Below are 18401 nucleotides of genomic sequence, written 5' to 3' on the forward strand. Positions count from 1 at the left end.
AATGTCTTTGCTCTGCTCCATTATTTATTATTGAGCTCAAGCGAGTCCAATGTTTAACCAACCAACGCTAATGAACACGAGTTTTAACCGTTCGTCATTATATATTGTAAACATCGCACTGCGTACGTAATTCTACTACCCTGCCAGTGAAAAATGGAATGTAATTGCTGTATTTGTATTGTATTGTATAGGTTTTTATTTTTTAGAAATGAGTAAAACGTGGATGGACTATAGTTATGTGAAAGGTACCTACTTTTTTGGTTTGTAATCTGGAAGGGCTCTAACTGGTTCAGTTGAGCGTTCGATTCGGATATGCATTGCGTTTTCTTATACAACATCGCATGTACGCTCGGCTCAGTGTTTTCTTACAGTCCCAGAAGACAAGACACTTGCAAAATGGGCAAAGATCTCGTGATTCTGGCGTATTCCGGCGGCCTGGATACTAGCTGCATCTTGAAATGGTATTTAATATTAATATTAAATTACTATGTGTCGATTTTCATCACAGTTTAGGTTTAGAAAAAGAATGCTCTAAAATAGGCTCAGAATATTTTAAACGATCCAGTGATTTTTTTATCTTATTATTCTCATTACTGACTTTTAGGTTGATCCAAAAAAATTATGATGTAGTGTGTTATATGGCTGACATCGGCCAAGACGAGGATTTCGGGAAAGCGAAACAAAAGGCGAAAGCCATTGGAGCTAAGGATGTAAGTACGATATCACTGTTTTTAAATATGTTTCATAAGAACGTGAAGATATTCAATAATATTGTTTTATTATGTATATAGTCTGTTTTTCTAAAATTCAGTTCGCCATACATTGACTTAAAAGGGAACAAACTATAATTTACAGGTATTTACATTTTTACTTTGCCTTTAACTACTTCTATTTCCAACCTAAAACTATTGACCCTTGAAAAACAGGTGATCGTGGAAGACCTTCGCAACGAATTCGTAACCAACTACATGCTCCCAGCCATCCAAATGGGTCTCGTGTATGAAAGCCGGTACTACCTAGGCACCTCCCTGGCCCGCCCTTGTATTTCTGTGGGCATTGTCAACGCCGCTAAAAAGCTGGGAGCGAAGTACATCTCTCACGGAGCCACTGGCAAGGGGAACGATCAAGTTCGTTTCGAATTGAGTGTCTATTCCCTCTGGCCAGAGGGCAAGGTAAGACTTTCTTCGAATACATACATACAATCACGCATGTATTCCCCTAAAGGAGTAGACAGAACACATTAATCTACTCAAGTTTCAATGCCCTTGGCAATTAAGGGATTGAAAGAAAACGAAATTGTGACATTGCAGTGACAAGTTGCCAGCATCTCGCCTACACCACAATGAGGAGGCACACTCAAGGGTTATGACAGATGGCGCCACCCTATTGGTCCATACGTGAGAGCGAGAAGATTATATGTTTTTTCTCTCTCTCTCACATATGAATGACAGTGACATGCCTAGACACTTGCATAGGCGCCGCCTGGTGGGATAAAATGACAGTGTGCCTCCTCATTTAACCCATATCACAATCGACTTCTACGGCACCCAAGGGAAGAAAGTGGGTGGTGAAATTCTTAACCCGTCAGGCCGCTTCAAATAAATGGTAGATTGCTCTAATACGTCCGCATCAAAAGTAACGAATAAAATAACGCTTCAAAGTACGTAAAACCACCATTCTGTAACCGTTAAACAAAAAGAGATGTGCGTACATAAAAAATTTAACTACGTAAATCTTGACCACGAACTGTAGCGATTTTTGTCAATACATATATATATCAATATCAGTTACTTTTTGTGCGTTAGTTCATCGACTAGGTACTATTGATGCTGACTGTACAGGACACGACTTGGTTGTTATTAAAACTGAAGCGAAACTTTAGCAAATAATATTGATTTTATTAAGGCTCTCGTTTGAATAGATTATTGCGCCGTGGCGTTTGCCAGAATTCTACGAGAGATTTCAAGGACGCAGTGACCTAATAGAATTCGCCAAGAAGGAGAACATACCCGTTTCCGCTACGCCTAAAGAGCCTTGGTCTACCGACGAAAACATCATGCATATAAGGTAAGTCAATTCTTATTCTGACAAATCTGCCGTAGTTAACAGCCTCAGAGCATAGGATATTAGAGGTTGGATATGTCGCAGATGTAAGCTCATTGAGCATACAGTTGTGCGTGCATCTCACGACTCGCTGTTCGTTCGCATGTACATAGACATGAAAATGATGCGCGTGTATTCCGCAATAACCTAATAGGAGCGTCATTCTACAAGTATGTGTTGATACAAAAACTTGCGACAGGCGTATTCAATACAAATCGCCCAGCATGTCCAATTCCCTCCCTCCTATTATATATCTGTGTTAGCAGCGCTCATTTATTGTTACTTATTTCAAGGCTAAAGTACTGTAAATCTTCCATATATTATGATACACAGCTACGAGTCAGGGGTTCTAGAAGACCCGTCGGCCATCCCTCCCAACGGCATTTATAAGATGACGAGAGACCTGCAACAGACTGAGGACTATCCATGCAACATCGACATCAGTTTTGATAAAGGTAAAGTCTATAGAAAGTCTTTATTTTTATAATGTTAAAGTTGTTTTTCGACTAGTTTTACCATATGAGGTAAGTATGTTTACCTTTGTTTTTTCTTTACGTTAATCGTTTTTAATTTTCTATATAAAATTATACATGCCCGCATTCATTCATTCAGTAACTTTATTAAAAATTGTTTCTTCTACTCATCACTAGATGTCGCTCTCGCTCCATGTAGAATACTCCGACCATTTCATTGTTTACCCATCTAGCACTCTTCTAAAGCTAAAGGGTTTTTATAGAACAAAGTGCCAGTGTCACATTATAAACATCATATTTTCATTGAAATTTTACCTTTTTAGGGTTCCGTAGTCAACTAGGAACCCTTATAGTTTCGCCATGTCTGTCTGTCCGTCTGTCCGTCCGTCCGTCCGTCCGTCCGCGGATAATCTCAGTAACCGTAAGCACTAGAAGACCCCCCCCCCCCCCTCTAACTTTAAAAAATATGAAAAAAATCACAAAAGTAGAACTTTATAAAGACTTTCTAGGAAAATTGTTTTGAACTTGATAGGTTCAGTAGTTTTTGAGAAAATACGGAAAACTACGGAACCCTACACTGAGCGTGGCCCGAATGTCCAGTATCAATATCAAGCGAAAACGACAGATGTACAGATGTGTTGCGAAAAGAGTTTCCTTCGTATTCTAGTAAATCTTGTACTGAGGTCGACTGAAATAGCATGACACGTTCGTACGTTTCCGTAAAAATACTAACAGAGTTAACCGCTTCTACTGTTGCTAATTACAATAAAACAGTGTATAAACGGTCAACTACGAGTTGCTTTTCATACTCTGGAAATCACAGTTCCTTTGTTAACAACAGTCAGGGACCATTCACAGTCACATGTTGCGCGAAATCGCATGCGATATCAGCTACATTACGGACTATTAAGGAAATCCGCATGTCGGACCTCGTACCGTCTAAATTAGCCTTAAAACGCTACAGGAGCAAAAATGCTAAAATGGAAAGGAGCCCCCCCCCCCCCCCCCCCTTTCAATTTGGGGATTTTAGTTAAATATACTAGTGTTATTAACTAGATTTATCGAAAAAGAATTGTCCATTCAGAACAACTCAGTTAAAAGATATTGCGAAAAAAACTTTAAAATCGAGGTTCCTCCTTTGTTTTGGATTGTTTCCTCCTACAAGATTTAATCAATCGTAAAGAAATTTGAGAATCTGAATAACGATGAAATTATCTGTGTCGGAATGGTCGGACCGTTTAGTTTTTTTTTGCTAATTGTTACCAATTTTGAATACCCCACCTTTTTTTGCGCCATAATCAATAAGGCCGTTTTTGGAAATTTTTGATGAGCTCTAGCGTCTTTAAAAATAAGAATATCAAAAAAATCAAAACGGTCCGAGACAGATAAAAATAAGAATAATCTTTGTTGAAAAAATCATTGCTCTATCTTCAAAAATCAGGGAGGAAATAGTCGAGAGCGTTTGTATGGAGAATTGACCCCTCCTGGGTCGTCTTAACATGAAATACCAATTAATTATCAGGTGTGCCTGTCTCCGCCACTATACCCAGCGGTCACGAGAAGGCATTGCTGGTAACCGATCCCTTGGCTCTAGTCGAAACCCTGAATAAGCTGGGCGGACAACATGGCATTGGTCGGATCGACATCGTGGAAAATAGATTCCTTGGCTTAAAGGTAATATACCTAATTATTTCATCAGAAAATACGTAATTATTTACCTAAGCTTACATAGAAAACATCCATGACTCAGGAACAAATATCTGTGCACAAATAAATGCCCTTGCCGGGATTCGAACCCAGGACCGCGGCTCAGCAGGCAGGGTCACTACCGACTGAGCCAGACCGGTCGTCAAAAGGTTATCCACATACTATCCTTTTTATTTACCTCACGCTCTTTGAAGTGAGGAGGGCGCTTTACGAGAAAAAATCGTAAGGCAGCGGTGCGGTGCGACCGTTTGTAACTTTAATGAAAGTAGGTAACTTTTAAATGTAATATTAATGAGTATAGGATTTTTTCGATTTCTATGCGTAGCAATAAGTCTACTAATAATCTTTCCAATGTGTACCAAAATTACCAATTGTTTGCAGTCCCGAGGATTGTACGAAACACCGGCGGGCACAATCTTACACACTGCTCATATGGACCTTGAAGCTTACGCACTTGACAGAGAGGTACTAAGGTAAAGTATGAGAGAGAGGTACTAAGGTAAGGTATGTCTAGAACTAAGTAATATAAAATCCGTCCACTTTAATCAAAATCATATACATTTTATTCATCAACGTCGGTTCGTTATGAACGTATTGAATTAGGAGGCACACTGACATCTTTTCCCGCTAGGCGCGCCTGTGCAAGTCCTGCACCAGCAGGCATGTCACTGCCATTCATATGTGTGTAAGAGAAAAAACATATCATGTTCTCGCGTATGAAATTCTTTATCTGTGCAATGGACTAATAAGGTGGCGCCATCTGTCATAACCTTTGAGTGTGCCTCCTCATTCGTTAGAGATTTGCGCAGCTTAGCCAACGAAAAGACCCCAAGTGGATTATCTAGCCACGAAACCTATATGAGCTGTTTTATTTTGGGGAGCTACTATGTGCAGTATAATTATTAGGTAAAGCATAGTTAATTTAGAATTGGTACGCGATGGGAGGAATTTAATTTTTAAATGAAAAGAAAAAAGTAAACAATATTTTTTATTGCAGAATATAAAAGATCGTTTATTAATTTATAGCGTGTCACATATATTTCAATCATTCAGTATGTTTATGCACAAAATTACGGACTTTTCTGAAAATAGTATTCATCATCCTCTGAACAAGATTTTCATCCATCTTTTTTGTCTGTTGATTCTGTGTGGACCGCAAGGAGTGGATATTTTGAATTATTTTGCCACTATTATTTAATTGTCCTTTAATGAAATAATGATTTGGGCAATAATTATTGCCTAGTAGTTTTCTGGAAATTCAACAATTTAGCAATCATTGACCCAGACCAAGGGGATTTTTCACGTATTTGTTCACAGTGCATTTTCGCCGGTCAACGTCCATCATCAATAACTTACAAACGCAAAAAGTTAGATCAACCAAATTTCTAATATAGAGTTATCAACGTATTGATTATCAGTTTTTTTAATTTTTAAATATATTATTTTTATTCGTCGCTAAACGCGTGCCAATACTATGTTAACTATGCTTTACTAGCTTTCGCTCGCCTTAAATTAAAAAATTACGGAATGCTCCATACAAACTTCCACCCCCATTTTAGGGAAGTGGGGGTTAGAAAGCGACTAAAAGTAGTATGTCACAATCCTTTCCTTCAACTATCTCCATTTAAAAAATCATGTCAAATCGTCCCTCCGTTTTGTCGTGAAGGACGGACAAACAAACAGACACACACACTCCCATTTATAATATTAGTAAGTATGGATTGGTAATGTATAGGTATGCCTCTTTGACAGGTTAAAGAAATACCTCCAAGACAGAATGGCCGATTTCGTATACAACGGCTTTTGGTTTTCACCTGAAGCGACTTACACGTCGCGGTGTCTGCAGATGTCACAAGAGACTGTCACCGGTACCGTCACCCTCAGGCTTTTCAAAGGAAATGGTAAGATTTAGAAATTTTAATATAGCTAGTTCAGTTAACAAGTACACAATGAGTCTAGAAAGATTAAGACGATACAGGAGGGGTCAATTCTCCATACAAACGCTCTCGACCCTCCCTGGTTTTTGAAGATAGAGCAATGATTTTTTCAACACAGATTAATATTATTTTTATGTGTCGGACCGTTTTGATTTTTTTGATATTCTTATTTTTAAAGACGCTAGAGCCCATCAAAATTTTTAAAAAACGGCCTTATTGATTATGGCGCAAAAAAGGTATGGTATTCAAAATTGGTAACAATTAGCCAAAAAAACTAAGAGGTCCGACACAGATTATTTCATTATTATTCAGATTCTCAAATTTTGTTACGATTGATTAAGTTTTGAAGGAGGAAACAGTCGAGAGCGGAACCTCGATTTTATTTCGATAAATCTAGTTAATAACACTAGTATATTAAACTAGAATTCCCAAATTGAAAGGGACGCTCCTTTCCATTTTAGCATTTTCGCTCCTGTAGCGTCTTAAGCATCCTCGTTACTTATAGGTAAAAAACTTAAGAAAGTCACCTGTTGTATGTGTGAGTGACGTATTCGAATAGAGAACACATATTTAAAATTAGTAACAATGGTTGACTGGTAGAGAATGCCTCAAGGCGTTAAGCCCGCCATTTGTACTCTTTTTTTGTAAATTTGTGCAATAAAGTTTAAATAAATAAATAAATAACACAAACAAAACAAACGCCTATTCGAACACGTCACTCACACATACAACAGGTGACTTTCTTAAATTTTTCACCTATACTTACTTGGCTGGCGCGATAATGACGCAAAATGAGTTTTGGCACAGTATAATAAAGAGTACTACCGTACAGTATGGCCACTCCCGCCCCCCGCTGAAAGTGCCGCCCACCCCCTCTCGGTCACCTCACAGTTACCGCCTGTCAAAAACGCGAACCGTCGGCCTGTCATATGTCACTCATACAAGCATAGTACGCGTTCACCTACACGAGCTTAGACTGTGTGCTAGGAACGCGCCTCTTTCACATATTGATCGCCAGTGTCCGAGGTGTGATTTTGGCCTCCAACACAAGAGCACGCCATTTTGCTCGGTATTGAGCGGTATCGCGCCAGCTTTTGCCGACGCCGAGCTCACGGAGGTCAACCTCCACTCTATAAGTAAATCCTCGTTACGGACGCAAATTTATTATAAAATGTAATTATGTCTAAAATTGAAATGGCCATATGTACTGTAAAACGTCGTACGATACATGTGCGAGAAAGAAATTTACTCGTATCGTAATGTACTAGTATCTCATTAGTCTCATTACATCCTGTTAGCTATATGCATATAAAATGTCAAGACGTGAAAGTAGATGGTGTAGACTTATTGATTACTGTTCAATTCAGAAATATAAAGATCAGATTTCAATTTGGGAAATCTGGTAGATTTTGCATCATGTACTCTGCCACCAGCCTGCCAATGTTTTTTTATACCACGTCGGTGGCAAACAGGGTATACAGTCAGCCTGATGGAAAGCGGTCACCGTAACCTATGAACGCCTGCAAGTCAAGGAGTGTCACATGCGTGTTGCCGACCCATTAGAAACTTATACACTCCTTTTTTGAAGAATCCTATACTGTAGTTCATCGGAAATACCTCGGCAGGGAGGTCATTCCACAGCCGGAGCGTCCGCGGGAGGAAATTCCTTTGAAACCGCACGGTGCGCGACCATTTAGGTTGCAAGGTGTGTGGATGAGCGCCCTGTCGATGGCGAGCGGTGCGATGATGAATAGTGGACGTTGGCATCATGTCAAACAGTTCCTCAGAACACAATGTTTGTCAATAATATCGAAGACGCGATCCAAGTGTACAACTGTTTGAGAATTGTTCTAAAACAAATTTTAGAACATCAGCACTACTTAGATGGCGTTGTTGATTAGTGTTCATTCTTTTATGGTCAGAGTAAATCCAAATTCACTTGTTTTTTTTGTTTCAGTGACAATACTCGCGAGGAAAAGTGCAACCAGCCTGTATAACAAAGAGTTGGTATCCATGGACGTCGCTGGCGGATTCTCTCCAGGCGACAGCACCGGCTTCATCAACATTAACGCCTTGAGATTAAAGGAATACTCGAGGTTCACTGCTCAAACTAAACTTTGATCACACAACTACCTAACCGCTTTGGAACGATGCTTCACTTGTGGTGGACATTTGTACTAGGCCACTCTAGAACCCTGTCTTATTTACATCTCATTCTATTTGCCATAGGAGTCACATTGACGATTACTTTGAAAAGGTTCTACAGTGGCCTAGAATTCAAATTGGTTGACTTTATTTGCTATTTTATTTTCGGCCATTTTATTTAAAGAAGTACCTAAAATATGTATATTGAAACCAAAATTGTACACACCATTTATTGAATAAATAACATCCAGAACATACATTGTCTTTAAAATTGTATAAGTATGGCAATACACGTGCCTGGGGGCCGATTTTTGAATCTCACGGCGTTCGAATTCAGAAAATTGTCACCGAAATTGCCTACTATTTTCAGTGACAATTTTCTGAATTCGAACGCCGTGAGATTCAAAAATCGGCCCCCGGCAACATTTACTTATCCTAAGACATCAATATAGATAGAAATATCAAATTAGCAATAGCTAAGTTTCACGTAAAAGTAAGTAAAAAATAGTTATTCATAGTCATAATCATAATTGATAAGGGACGTAACTCCAAATCAGCACAATTTTGGTATTTTCAACATATCTGTACTTATATATACCTAAATAAAAGAATAGCAATTTCATTAAAATACTTACATTATTAAATTTATGGTCAGTGTTTATATAAAATATTTCTTGAGTTATACAAACATTTTTTTAAGTAAATAAGAATAGAATTCAACAATTTCCCATAGACATAAACACAACCATGTTTCCTAAATTCGATTCACTCTAATGTAAGTTATCTAATTAAAGCAAGCTGACAATTTATTAGTATGCAGAGATATACCTTTGTTATATAATTGTAATATTAAAATAACATATGTATAAGAAGTAAAGATCAACATTCAACACTATCGTATTCGATTATTTATCTACTAGTATTTAACTATTGATAAACAGAAACATTTATGTTACATTATTTTTATTCACACATATTTGGAAATTGACTATTTTTTTTTTTAACCCCCGACGCAAAAACGAAGGGGTGTTATAAGTTTGACGTGTCTGTCTGTCAGTCCGTCTGTCTGTCTGTCTGTCTGTGGCATCGTAGCTCCCGAACGGATGAACCGATTTAGATTTCGTTTTTAAGTCAGAGACCAGACAATATTCAAGACGAACGAACAACACTGCTTTACGGGGCCTCTAGCCATACCTACATACAATTGTTAACGCTACGTGGCGAACGAAACACGCAAGCGATAACACGTAGTGATTATATTATCTTTGGCGATAACTACCAGACTGTACCGAGCGTCAAAGATCCCACGCGTGGCTAGTGGGCCTGACGTGTTTTATTTCTAACTTCTAGTATAATGGTATAATAATGAAATTTTTTATTATTTAAGAAGACTATCACCTACTGGTACTTATACTTGTAACTTTTAAACGTAAAATCTTAGTTTCCTGACCCCCATCATACGCACAGCATTTTAGGTTTTTTAGGCATATCTTGTACATATAATGGCGCGATCAATTTATTATCATTTTAAAGCCATAACTGCAAAGTGCTCGAAAGGCATCAAAAAGTAGGTACTTAGATTAAAAATCTAAATTTATACTAATGAAGTTTTATAGTCGCCTAAGATTAATCTTAATTAATCCATTACTTGGCACTGTTCGTAAACAAGTTGACGATGACGGAAATAATGATAACAATAAAAAAACTCCATCTACCTAAGGCTAATATGACCATGCTGCCGAAATCCGCACATAATTAATCTTATTTAGTTGCCTCTAAGAGACGAAGTTATCGTTAAGATAAGAAGAAGGTGAAACATATCAGTTCTGTTTATATCATTATAGGTAGGTACTAGGTACCATATTACGCCGCCTTGCGTGGGCGACGGTCGCGCGACCGTCGCCGTCGCGTCTCATACTAGTTTCCATATCGATAAGGTTTGATTTCATATGCGTCGCATCGCCGTCGCGCGACTTTCGCCCACGCAAGCCGCGGCGTTAGAAAAATAAATATAGATAAACTTTCCAATCTACCTTAGTAATTTACTACTTAATGATTGGTCCTTGCTTGTATAGTCATTTCCCTGCATCCGTATAATCCCTAAACAATAATTTATAATTATCAATCTGAATGGTAACCTACACCGAAAGTTTTTTTGTCACCCGATTTAACAAAAAAAAATCGGCCGACAGTAAAACGTAAGATCTATTTTAGTTTATAAAGCTCATTTAACTTTCCTTCAACAATTTCCTACTTCAGCCTTCAAATGCAGTCTTACCTGTCCCTTACCTATTCAAAAACCTATCAGTTAGTAGCTACGACCTACCTACATTCTGCAACACGCGGCGTAAGTACAGTATAGTAAGTTACATACATATGACGTCCCGGACAATTTTGTAGATCTATGAAAGAGAGATTTATTTCATGAAGCTAGGAACATACTACGCGGACGTCCGTCGTAAATCGACCGCGACCACGACCGATCAGTGTGCGCGGTCACCAAAACCATGCGCGGATCCAGGGGGGATCCTGGAGCCTAGGTTGGCCATACAAATAGACCACGTGACCCCCCCTGGGGCCTGGGTCTTTATACCACGTGACCCCCCCCTGGGCACGAAGCTGGATCCGCGCTTGACCAAAACATCCAGCGAGCCAGATTTCGATCGGACGTCCATGCGCTCAAGGCCACGTCCGTCGACCGCTAGTTTGCACGGTTAAAGCTAGGAACACAGTACGCGGACGTCCGTCGTATATCGCCCGCGACCGCGACCGATCAGTGTGCACGGAACAAAACATCCAGCGAGCCAGATTTCGATCGGACGTCCGTGCGCTCAAGGCCACGTCCGCGTCCGTCGACCGATAGTTACGACCGGTTATGTGTATTTCCATTGTCCAGATTCCCGTCCGCGGTCGATTCACGACGGACGTCCGCGTAGTGTGTTTCTAGCTTCAAGCTAGGAACATACTACGCGGACGTCGGATAGTTTGCACGGTTAAGTGTATATTCATTGTCCAGATCCGCGTCCGCGGTCGCGCGACGACGGACGTCCGCGTAGTATGTTCCTAGCTTAAATTGATTAAAATTTTCCTTAGGATGTTTTTTTTTTTTCAATTTGATGAGCAAATATCGTCACTTTTTAACCATATCTTAACAAATTCTACAGTACACTCTCCTCAAGAAAATTCCATGAAAATCCATTACTTACACAGTTTTTGAGTTTATTGCGAACATACATACACACTAGACACATGATGGACACGGCGAGGAACTCTGAAAAATCAACCTGGGTCGAGGTTAATTAATTATTCCGAAATTACTTTTTGTTGTATTGGCCCCGCAACTGTAAATGGGGACACAAGTTTTTACGGAAGAATAGGTAACACTGATAACCACTTCTCCCAGTATTAAGCTCCTCTGCAATGTCATCCCAGTTTCGGAAGTTGTGACGTTGGGCTATAATTTGCATTGCTCTGGCTTCAATTAAAGTCCACTCACCGTTATTAATACTCGGGTGTAGAAAACTTTTCCAGTGCATTCGACACTCTTCCGATGTTCGCTTAGCATTGAGCACACTTGCCACCTTAGCCCAATCATACTCCTGAATCTGGTCTAGAGGAAGTGCTACTAGCCTCAAGGGTTTTTTGTTTACATCCATGATTTCTCGGTCAATGTCACAAATTTTGTTTTCAATAGCCTGGGCTATTATTCTTGCTTTCTTGAACAATCTGGCCCTCTTCTTTTGCAACTCCTTTGTCTTTATTGATCGGGAAAAGTCTCTTATGACTATACCAAGCCTTTGTTTCTCTTGCCTTGTCCACTGACCTCTAGATTCATTTTCCTCGGGATATTCCGACTGACTTATGCTTCCACTGGAATCACCCACACCCCTGTTAACACTGACAATGTTTTCAATATGTTTTCTTGTAAGTTTTCTGTCGTATGTATTGTTTGCATCAACACAACCCAATGGAATTTTGTTCCTATTATTTAATCCTGATGTTCCTTCTTGTGGGACTACCTCTTCTTTATTAATGTTGTTCTCATCAACATTTAAATTGGTTGTCACTTTTCGTGGGTGCGGTTTATCATTGCCTTCTTGCACTGTTTCCACGCCAGTCCCGTCCTTTCCCTTCTGCAACAATGCCAATTTATTCTTAAGTTTTTCTTTTAAGTTCTTTAATTCTAATTTACATTTTAGCATGCTTGAGACTGTTACCTGCAAATTCTTAGTTATCATTTCTTCAAGTTTATTGATTAGCAACATATTTTTATTCAATGATGAGATGTCTTCATTTGAGTCATGTATTGACGGTGATAAACTCCGAGGTGGAGCTTCAGAATCCGGACTCGATGATTCAGACATATCTGAGCCTTGAATCAATTTTAAATAATGAATAAAATACGTAAACAATTGGGCGCTGTCACGAGGCCAGTACTGGCTCATATCAGCGTTGGATGACGGCTGAAGCGTCTCCGGAGTGCTTGACATGGGTCTTTCCAATTTATTTTGAGCTATAGCAGCAAGTATACTATTTGTAACAGGTACAATATTGGGCTTAAATGCTGGAGAACAGTACGGGCGAGAGTTTAGTTGAGGTCCAATTGAGAAAGTAGCTCCCCTTACCGGAAAACAAGTATCTGGAGAATTGAAGATTAAAGGTGGAGACAGTTCAAAGTTTTCGCTTTGGAGTGGTTGTGAGCCACTTGTTCCAGCATCTGAGACAATGCGGGTGGATTTTGTAGTAGCTTGATTAACCGCAGGCGTAGCAACCCCGTTTGTAACCTCGGAAGTGAGATGCTCTGCCGATTTGTCACTTTTTTTTGTCTCATTACTTGCCGTAACGAATGTCAATTGAGAGTCTGGCTGAACCTCTTTAGTATTCAGACATGTGGCATGGCTGGCAAAGCGTAAGATCTCCTCGGCTACTATTAGCTCACGGGCCTCGCGGGAAGGTGGGTTGGTCCATGATGCAGACTCGGCGTGCCCATTGTCCACATATTCTCCCGGGAGAACGCTTTTGTCAGCACTTGATTCGACTTTACACAGTTGGAGGCGCGCCAAATCTCTTAAGATTTCATTTTCTGTCTCTGAATCTATTTCCATTTTCTATTATATTATTATACACATTCACTAACTATTAAGCGTGGGTCACCCATGTAAGATGAAAATCAATACTTAAGCCAGGGCCTAGGTATCCGAATATACCTAATACCTAAAAAATCAATACTCTTTCGGTGATGTTCGGCTAGTGCGGCTGCGGAAACCTTTAATTGATGCATGTTATTCTGAATTCCAATTACTAATATTCTCCATTGAATCTACTTGACTTCAAGAAAAATTCTTAGCGTTATCAACTCAGCAAATATGCCCAAGTACCTAATTTGCATTTTAATATTTCAGTTCGTGCTGGTGAATCCCTTATGAAACATGTTTTCTGATATAAAGCAATACCTCATTTTAAATAACTTTCCATCAGTTAATGAAGCTATAACTCAGAACTCAAAACTCTTCAGGACTAAGCAGATATAAGATATAATTTTCTTTTTTGGCACACCTCAGCAAAAGATACAGCTGGAACAATACAATTGATTATTAATAGAGGCAGACAAGAGGCGATCTAATCGCTGAAGAACGATATATTCCAGACAACCTTTGAGCGTATAGACCAAGTTTAGACAGAACTAATAGGTACCCTGAAGGTAGGTTGCACACATGCATTGTAATTTATTGCGCATAATTTAAGAAATTAGAATGAGCGTTGGGGCACTGCGCGTATTTGTGGATGATACGAACTATACACTCCTCGTGATAATTCTTTGGTACAAGCATCAGTACTTTGACTCATGTACATAACTGGCCTCTGGGCTGATCGCACAAACTACTAAGAAGATACTACGTGATCGGATGCCTCGTAGATCTTGTGCTAAAACTGCTAACATACGCCCGCTCCGTACCAAGTTCATCCACACTCATCACTCATCCTTACTTGATTTTGAACGCTACCCTAACCTTACCATAGATAAATATATTATGACAATTATGTCCATCTGTGGGCCGACTGTCATTCATGTTGTTCTGAATTAGCTTGTTGAAAAAATATTATAGTAATTGTATTTCGGTATTCTTTAAGCACAGTATAATTAAGAGTACTATCGTCTTAAGTGTAATTTTGGTTATCACGAAATATGCATAGAAATTTGCCACAAAACAAAGAAGCGTTATTGAAATCCTACACTACTCGGCTCAAAGAAGATGTAAAGAGTATGCTCGATAATTTTGAAGGTATAACTTGGAACTGTATTTTTTTGTGTTTGATAAGTAATTAAAACATTACAGCTATAAAACTCTACCTTTACTAAAATGCGTTCATTTATCTTTTCAGAGATAATAAAATTGGCTAAAGGAGAAAATGAGTCTCAATTGAACAGGATGACTCAAATAGAACAAGATACTTTTGAAATGCAAGTCAGAGCTGCAAATATTGGTAAATTTTCATATTATTTTTTAGAGCTTTTTCTCTACTTGTAGCAGATGATCAGAATGACGTAGTTTAGAAGTTAAGTAGCTTTAGAAATTGTCTTTTACTGAGAACTGCGCTTAGAAGTTACAATGTTGTTACTTAGTTGAATTTCATGGTTTTTTTCTTGTCAAATGTAATTTTACTACTTACTACTGAAATAGGTATACTTAATAAATAAATATTATAGGACTTCTTACACAGATTGACTGAGTCCACAGTAAGCTCAAGAAGGCTTGTTTTGTGGCTAATCAAGACAACAATATATATAATATACAAATACTTTTAAACATAGAAAACATCCATGAGACAGGAAGAAATATCTGTGTTCATCACACAAATAAATGCCCATACCGGGATTCAAACCTGGGACCACGCCTTAGCAGGCAGGGTTGCTACCCAGGGTTGAGACATATATATTTGTTAAATTAAATTCCAATTACTATTCTCCATTGGATCTACATGACTTCAAGAAAAATTCTCAGCGTTATCAACTCGGCAAACATGCCCAAGTACCTAATTTGTATTTTAATATTTCAGTACGTGCTGGTGAATCCCTTATGAAACTGGTGTCTGATATAAAGCAATACCTCATATTAAATGACTTTCCATCAGTTAATGAAGCTATAACTCAGAACTCAAAACTCTTCAGGACTAAGCAGCAAGAGTGTGACCAGAAACTGATGTCCTTACGAGATGATATTGCTGCTGACCTATATGACCTAGAGGATGAATATTTTACTAGTATATATAAATAATTTATTTTAATGTAATTGATAAGAGACTACATAATTATAAATCATTACCTTATAACAGACAGTGTTATTATTTCAGATTTGGCTTTTAAAATTGAAACCATTACTGTACTCTGTGGGTTTCATGTCATGTATTCATACAATTTCAACAATATTTTTCAATTAACTACTTACACAAGTGAAAAAATGCATAAGTGTATGTACAGTATGTATATACATAAAATATTATGTGACTTTAGTTAAAAGACATCTGTACCTTTCTTTATCTTTAGTTTGTAATCGATAAGGTATACCTTGTCCTGTTTTACTGATGAGTTGTTCTAACCTATCTTCCTAAGTCCCCGCATACTTAGTACAAATTAAATTCGAGTTTTGAACTCTTATAGAAATAAAAAAAGTTCCAAATTCAAATTCGGAAAATTGGCCTTGTACTGCCAAGATATAGATTGCACTTACTGTACAGTAGAGTTTTGAGATATAGTATGTTTTAGTGATTTAATTGTATATAAATGGGCCATTTTTTTTCAAAGTTGTCCACCCCACTTTTTTTAGGGTTCCGTAGCCAAAATGGCAAAAACGGAACCCTTATAGTTTCGTCATGTCCGTCTGTCCGTCTGTCCGTCTGTCACAGCCGATTTACTCGGAAACTATAAGTACTACAGTGATGAAATTTGATGGGAATATGTGTTGTATGAACCGCTACAAAATTATGACACTAAATAGTAAAAAAAAAGAATTGGGGGTGGGGCCCCCATACATGTAACTGAGGGATGAAAATTTTTTTTTTCGATGTACATACCCGTGTGGGGTATCAATGGAAAGGTCTTTTAAAATGATATAAAGTTTTCTAAAAAACATTTTTCTTAAAGTGAACGGTTTTTGAGATATCAGCTCTCAAAGTCGTAAAAAGTATGTCCCCCCCCCTCTATTTTTATAACTACGGGGTATAAAATTCTAAAAAAAATAGAGGTGATGCATGCTAATTAACTCTTTCAACGATTTTTGGTTTGATCAAAGTATCTCTTATAGTTTTTGAGATAGGTTGATTTAACTGTAATTTTGGCAGGTGTATAAATTGACATAATAAGTTTATTATATTTGCTGCTACGGAACCCTTTGTGCGCGAGCCCGACTCGCACTTGGCCGGTTTTTTGTAACATGGGTATTTTTTACGCAATTCACACTCGGAATCGAGAGCTCTTTCGATCCTGATAGGAGAAAAAAAATGTCCCAAGATTTCCATACATTTTTTCGAACCTTCCATTCCGTTACCGCCATACAAAATGTATGAAAAAATGGTAACGGAATGGGACAAAAACCTTGGGACACTTCTCTCCTATTAAAAACATGTGGAAAACATATAAAAATTTCCAAATCCAAAAAAAAACTGAAAAAATGGCCCAAATAGACATTATTTTACAGTACATCTTTCAAGCACTAAGATCAATGAAATAAATTTATTTTCACAGAGAAATGTTTTATATTTTTAAATTGATCAGGGTGTCCACTTTCTGGAAAGTCAGGAAGCTCATAGTGGTCATGGAAAGTCAGGGAAATGATTTGGAGGTCAGGGAAAAACTTGGCACCAAGAAAAAAATCTAAAAGTATTTAAAAAATAATATGATTTCTTGGGTTGACCACATACATGACAGCAAAGATCGATTCCCGGTAGTGATTTAGAGGCAACTTAAAATTGTCACTTTAGACTTTTCATTACAAGTACCTGGCCTCCATCCCAGTGATTGCTATTGAGAGATGTCAGAGATGGGTGATTCTAAGTTAAGAGGTACTTGCGACGGCACTGACAAAAAAATATATTTTTTCAAGATAATACTTCATGATAACATATTTATTTTATAAAACTAAATGTTTTCTACCTGGGCACTCAAAATTATTACAGAAATTCATGTAAATTAGTCACAATCAGCTCTAATGTAGGAAAAATGTCTCTCCCCTGGCCTGTCCCCCAACCGAATTTATTTGTCAACAAGTAATTATGACTTTGTTAAAATTCACTTATTATTTTAATAGCCTTAATTTTACAAACACAAATAACTAAGGAACAGTATTTTATGAGTGGAATTTCTTATATTACTGTATTTAACAACAATTATGAACTCCAAACTTTGTCCTACGTGTTTCGTGTCTCGTCCCCTGGCTTTTTAGTTTTCGTTCAAAAGTCGGTTCTGGAGGTTCTGTCCTCTAATACAGAGGGTGTTATGTGAAGTTACCGTCAAGAGGCGCGTAAGGCAACTATGCATCCGTTTTGTTGATTATTTCGGCCACGGCACTCGCTGGGTACAGAAATGTTGAGTGAATGCAGTCTTTCCTCTGGTCACTTTTATTTCACAATCATTTGTTTAAATACTAATATATATAACAATATCCACTGTAAATGTTGAATATATTGTTACGTTTATTTATGAATTGCGTACGAGAAACACTTTTACAGCTATTTTTGATTTTCATCGAAAATGTATCTCCCCTGGCTTATCAAAAAAGCCAGGGGAGATACTTTTGTACTAGTTTTGATTATTTTTATTTCCGTTTTTTCTTAACCTTTGTTTAGCGTTGTGCCTATTTTTATTTTAGCTTTACGATAGAAGGTTTTCTTTCCAGAAAAACGCAACTATTAAGAAAAAAAGAGAACACATTCACATTCAACTTCATATGAAATTTTCGTGAAGCTGTTTAATAAAAAGGTTTAATACTGATATTAATAGGATAGATTTTTGTTTACTTGTTGCCTATTGATTGTACAT

The 18401-nt window shown here is 37.9% G+C and overlaps 3 protein-coding genes across 3 annotated transcripts; 2 read left to right on the top strand and 1 right to left on the bottom strand.

Moving 5' to 3' along the window:
- Positions 1 to 365: 365 nt before the first annotated feature.
- On the top strand, positions 366 to 8622 carry LOC125240428 (argininosuccinate synthase). The gene is made up of 9 exons (XM_048148318.1): positions 366 to 461; positions 605 to 710; positions 927 to 1172; positions 1922 to 2067; positions 2437 to 2558; positions 4099 to 4250; positions 4665 to 4756; positions 6036 to 6184; positions 8178 to 8622. Exons 1-9 carry the CDS (start codon positions 397 to 399, stop codon positions 8339 to 8341), a joined length of 1242 nt encoding a protein of 413 aa, XP_048004275.1. The 5' UTR covers positions 366 to 396; the 3' UTR covers positions 8342 to 8622.
- A 2945-nt stretch (positions 8623 to 11567) lies between these two features.
- Positions 11568 to 13760, bottom strand: LOC125240427 (myb-like protein N). Its single transcript, XM_048148317.1, has 2 exons — positions 12583 to 13760; positions 11568 to 12498 (listed from the first exon to the last, which is right to left on the bottom strand). Exons 1-2 carry the CDS (start codon positions 13468 to 13470, stop codon positions 11680 to 11682), a joined length of 1707 nt encoding a protein of 568 aa, XP_048004274.1. The 5' UTR covers positions 13471 to 13760; the 3' UTR covers positions 11568 to 11679.
- Positions 13761 to 14407: 647 nt separating this feature from the next.
- Positions 14408 to 15697, top strand: LOC125240429 (mediator of RNA polymerase II transcription subunit 22). Its single transcript, XM_048148320.1, has 3 exons — positions 14408 to 14649; positions 14750 to 14851; positions 15425 to 15697. Exons 1-3 carry the CDS (start codon positions 14553 to 14555, stop codon positions 15640 to 15642), a joined length of 417 nt encoding a protein of 138 aa, XP_048004277.1. The 5' UTR covers positions 14408 to 14552; the 3' UTR covers positions 15643 to 15697.
- The last annotated feature ends 2704 nt before the right edge of the window (positions 15698 to 18401 follow it).

The sequence above is a fragment of the Leguminivora glycinivorella genome, chromosome Z (assembly GCF_023078275.1).
Source record: "Leguminivora glycinivorella isolate SPB_JAAS2020 chromosome Z, LegGlyc_1.1, whole genome shotgun sequence".
Taxonomy (NCBI): domain Eukaryota; kingdom Metazoa; phylum Arthropoda; class Insecta; order Lepidoptera; family Tortricidae; genus Leguminivora; species Leguminivora glycinivorella.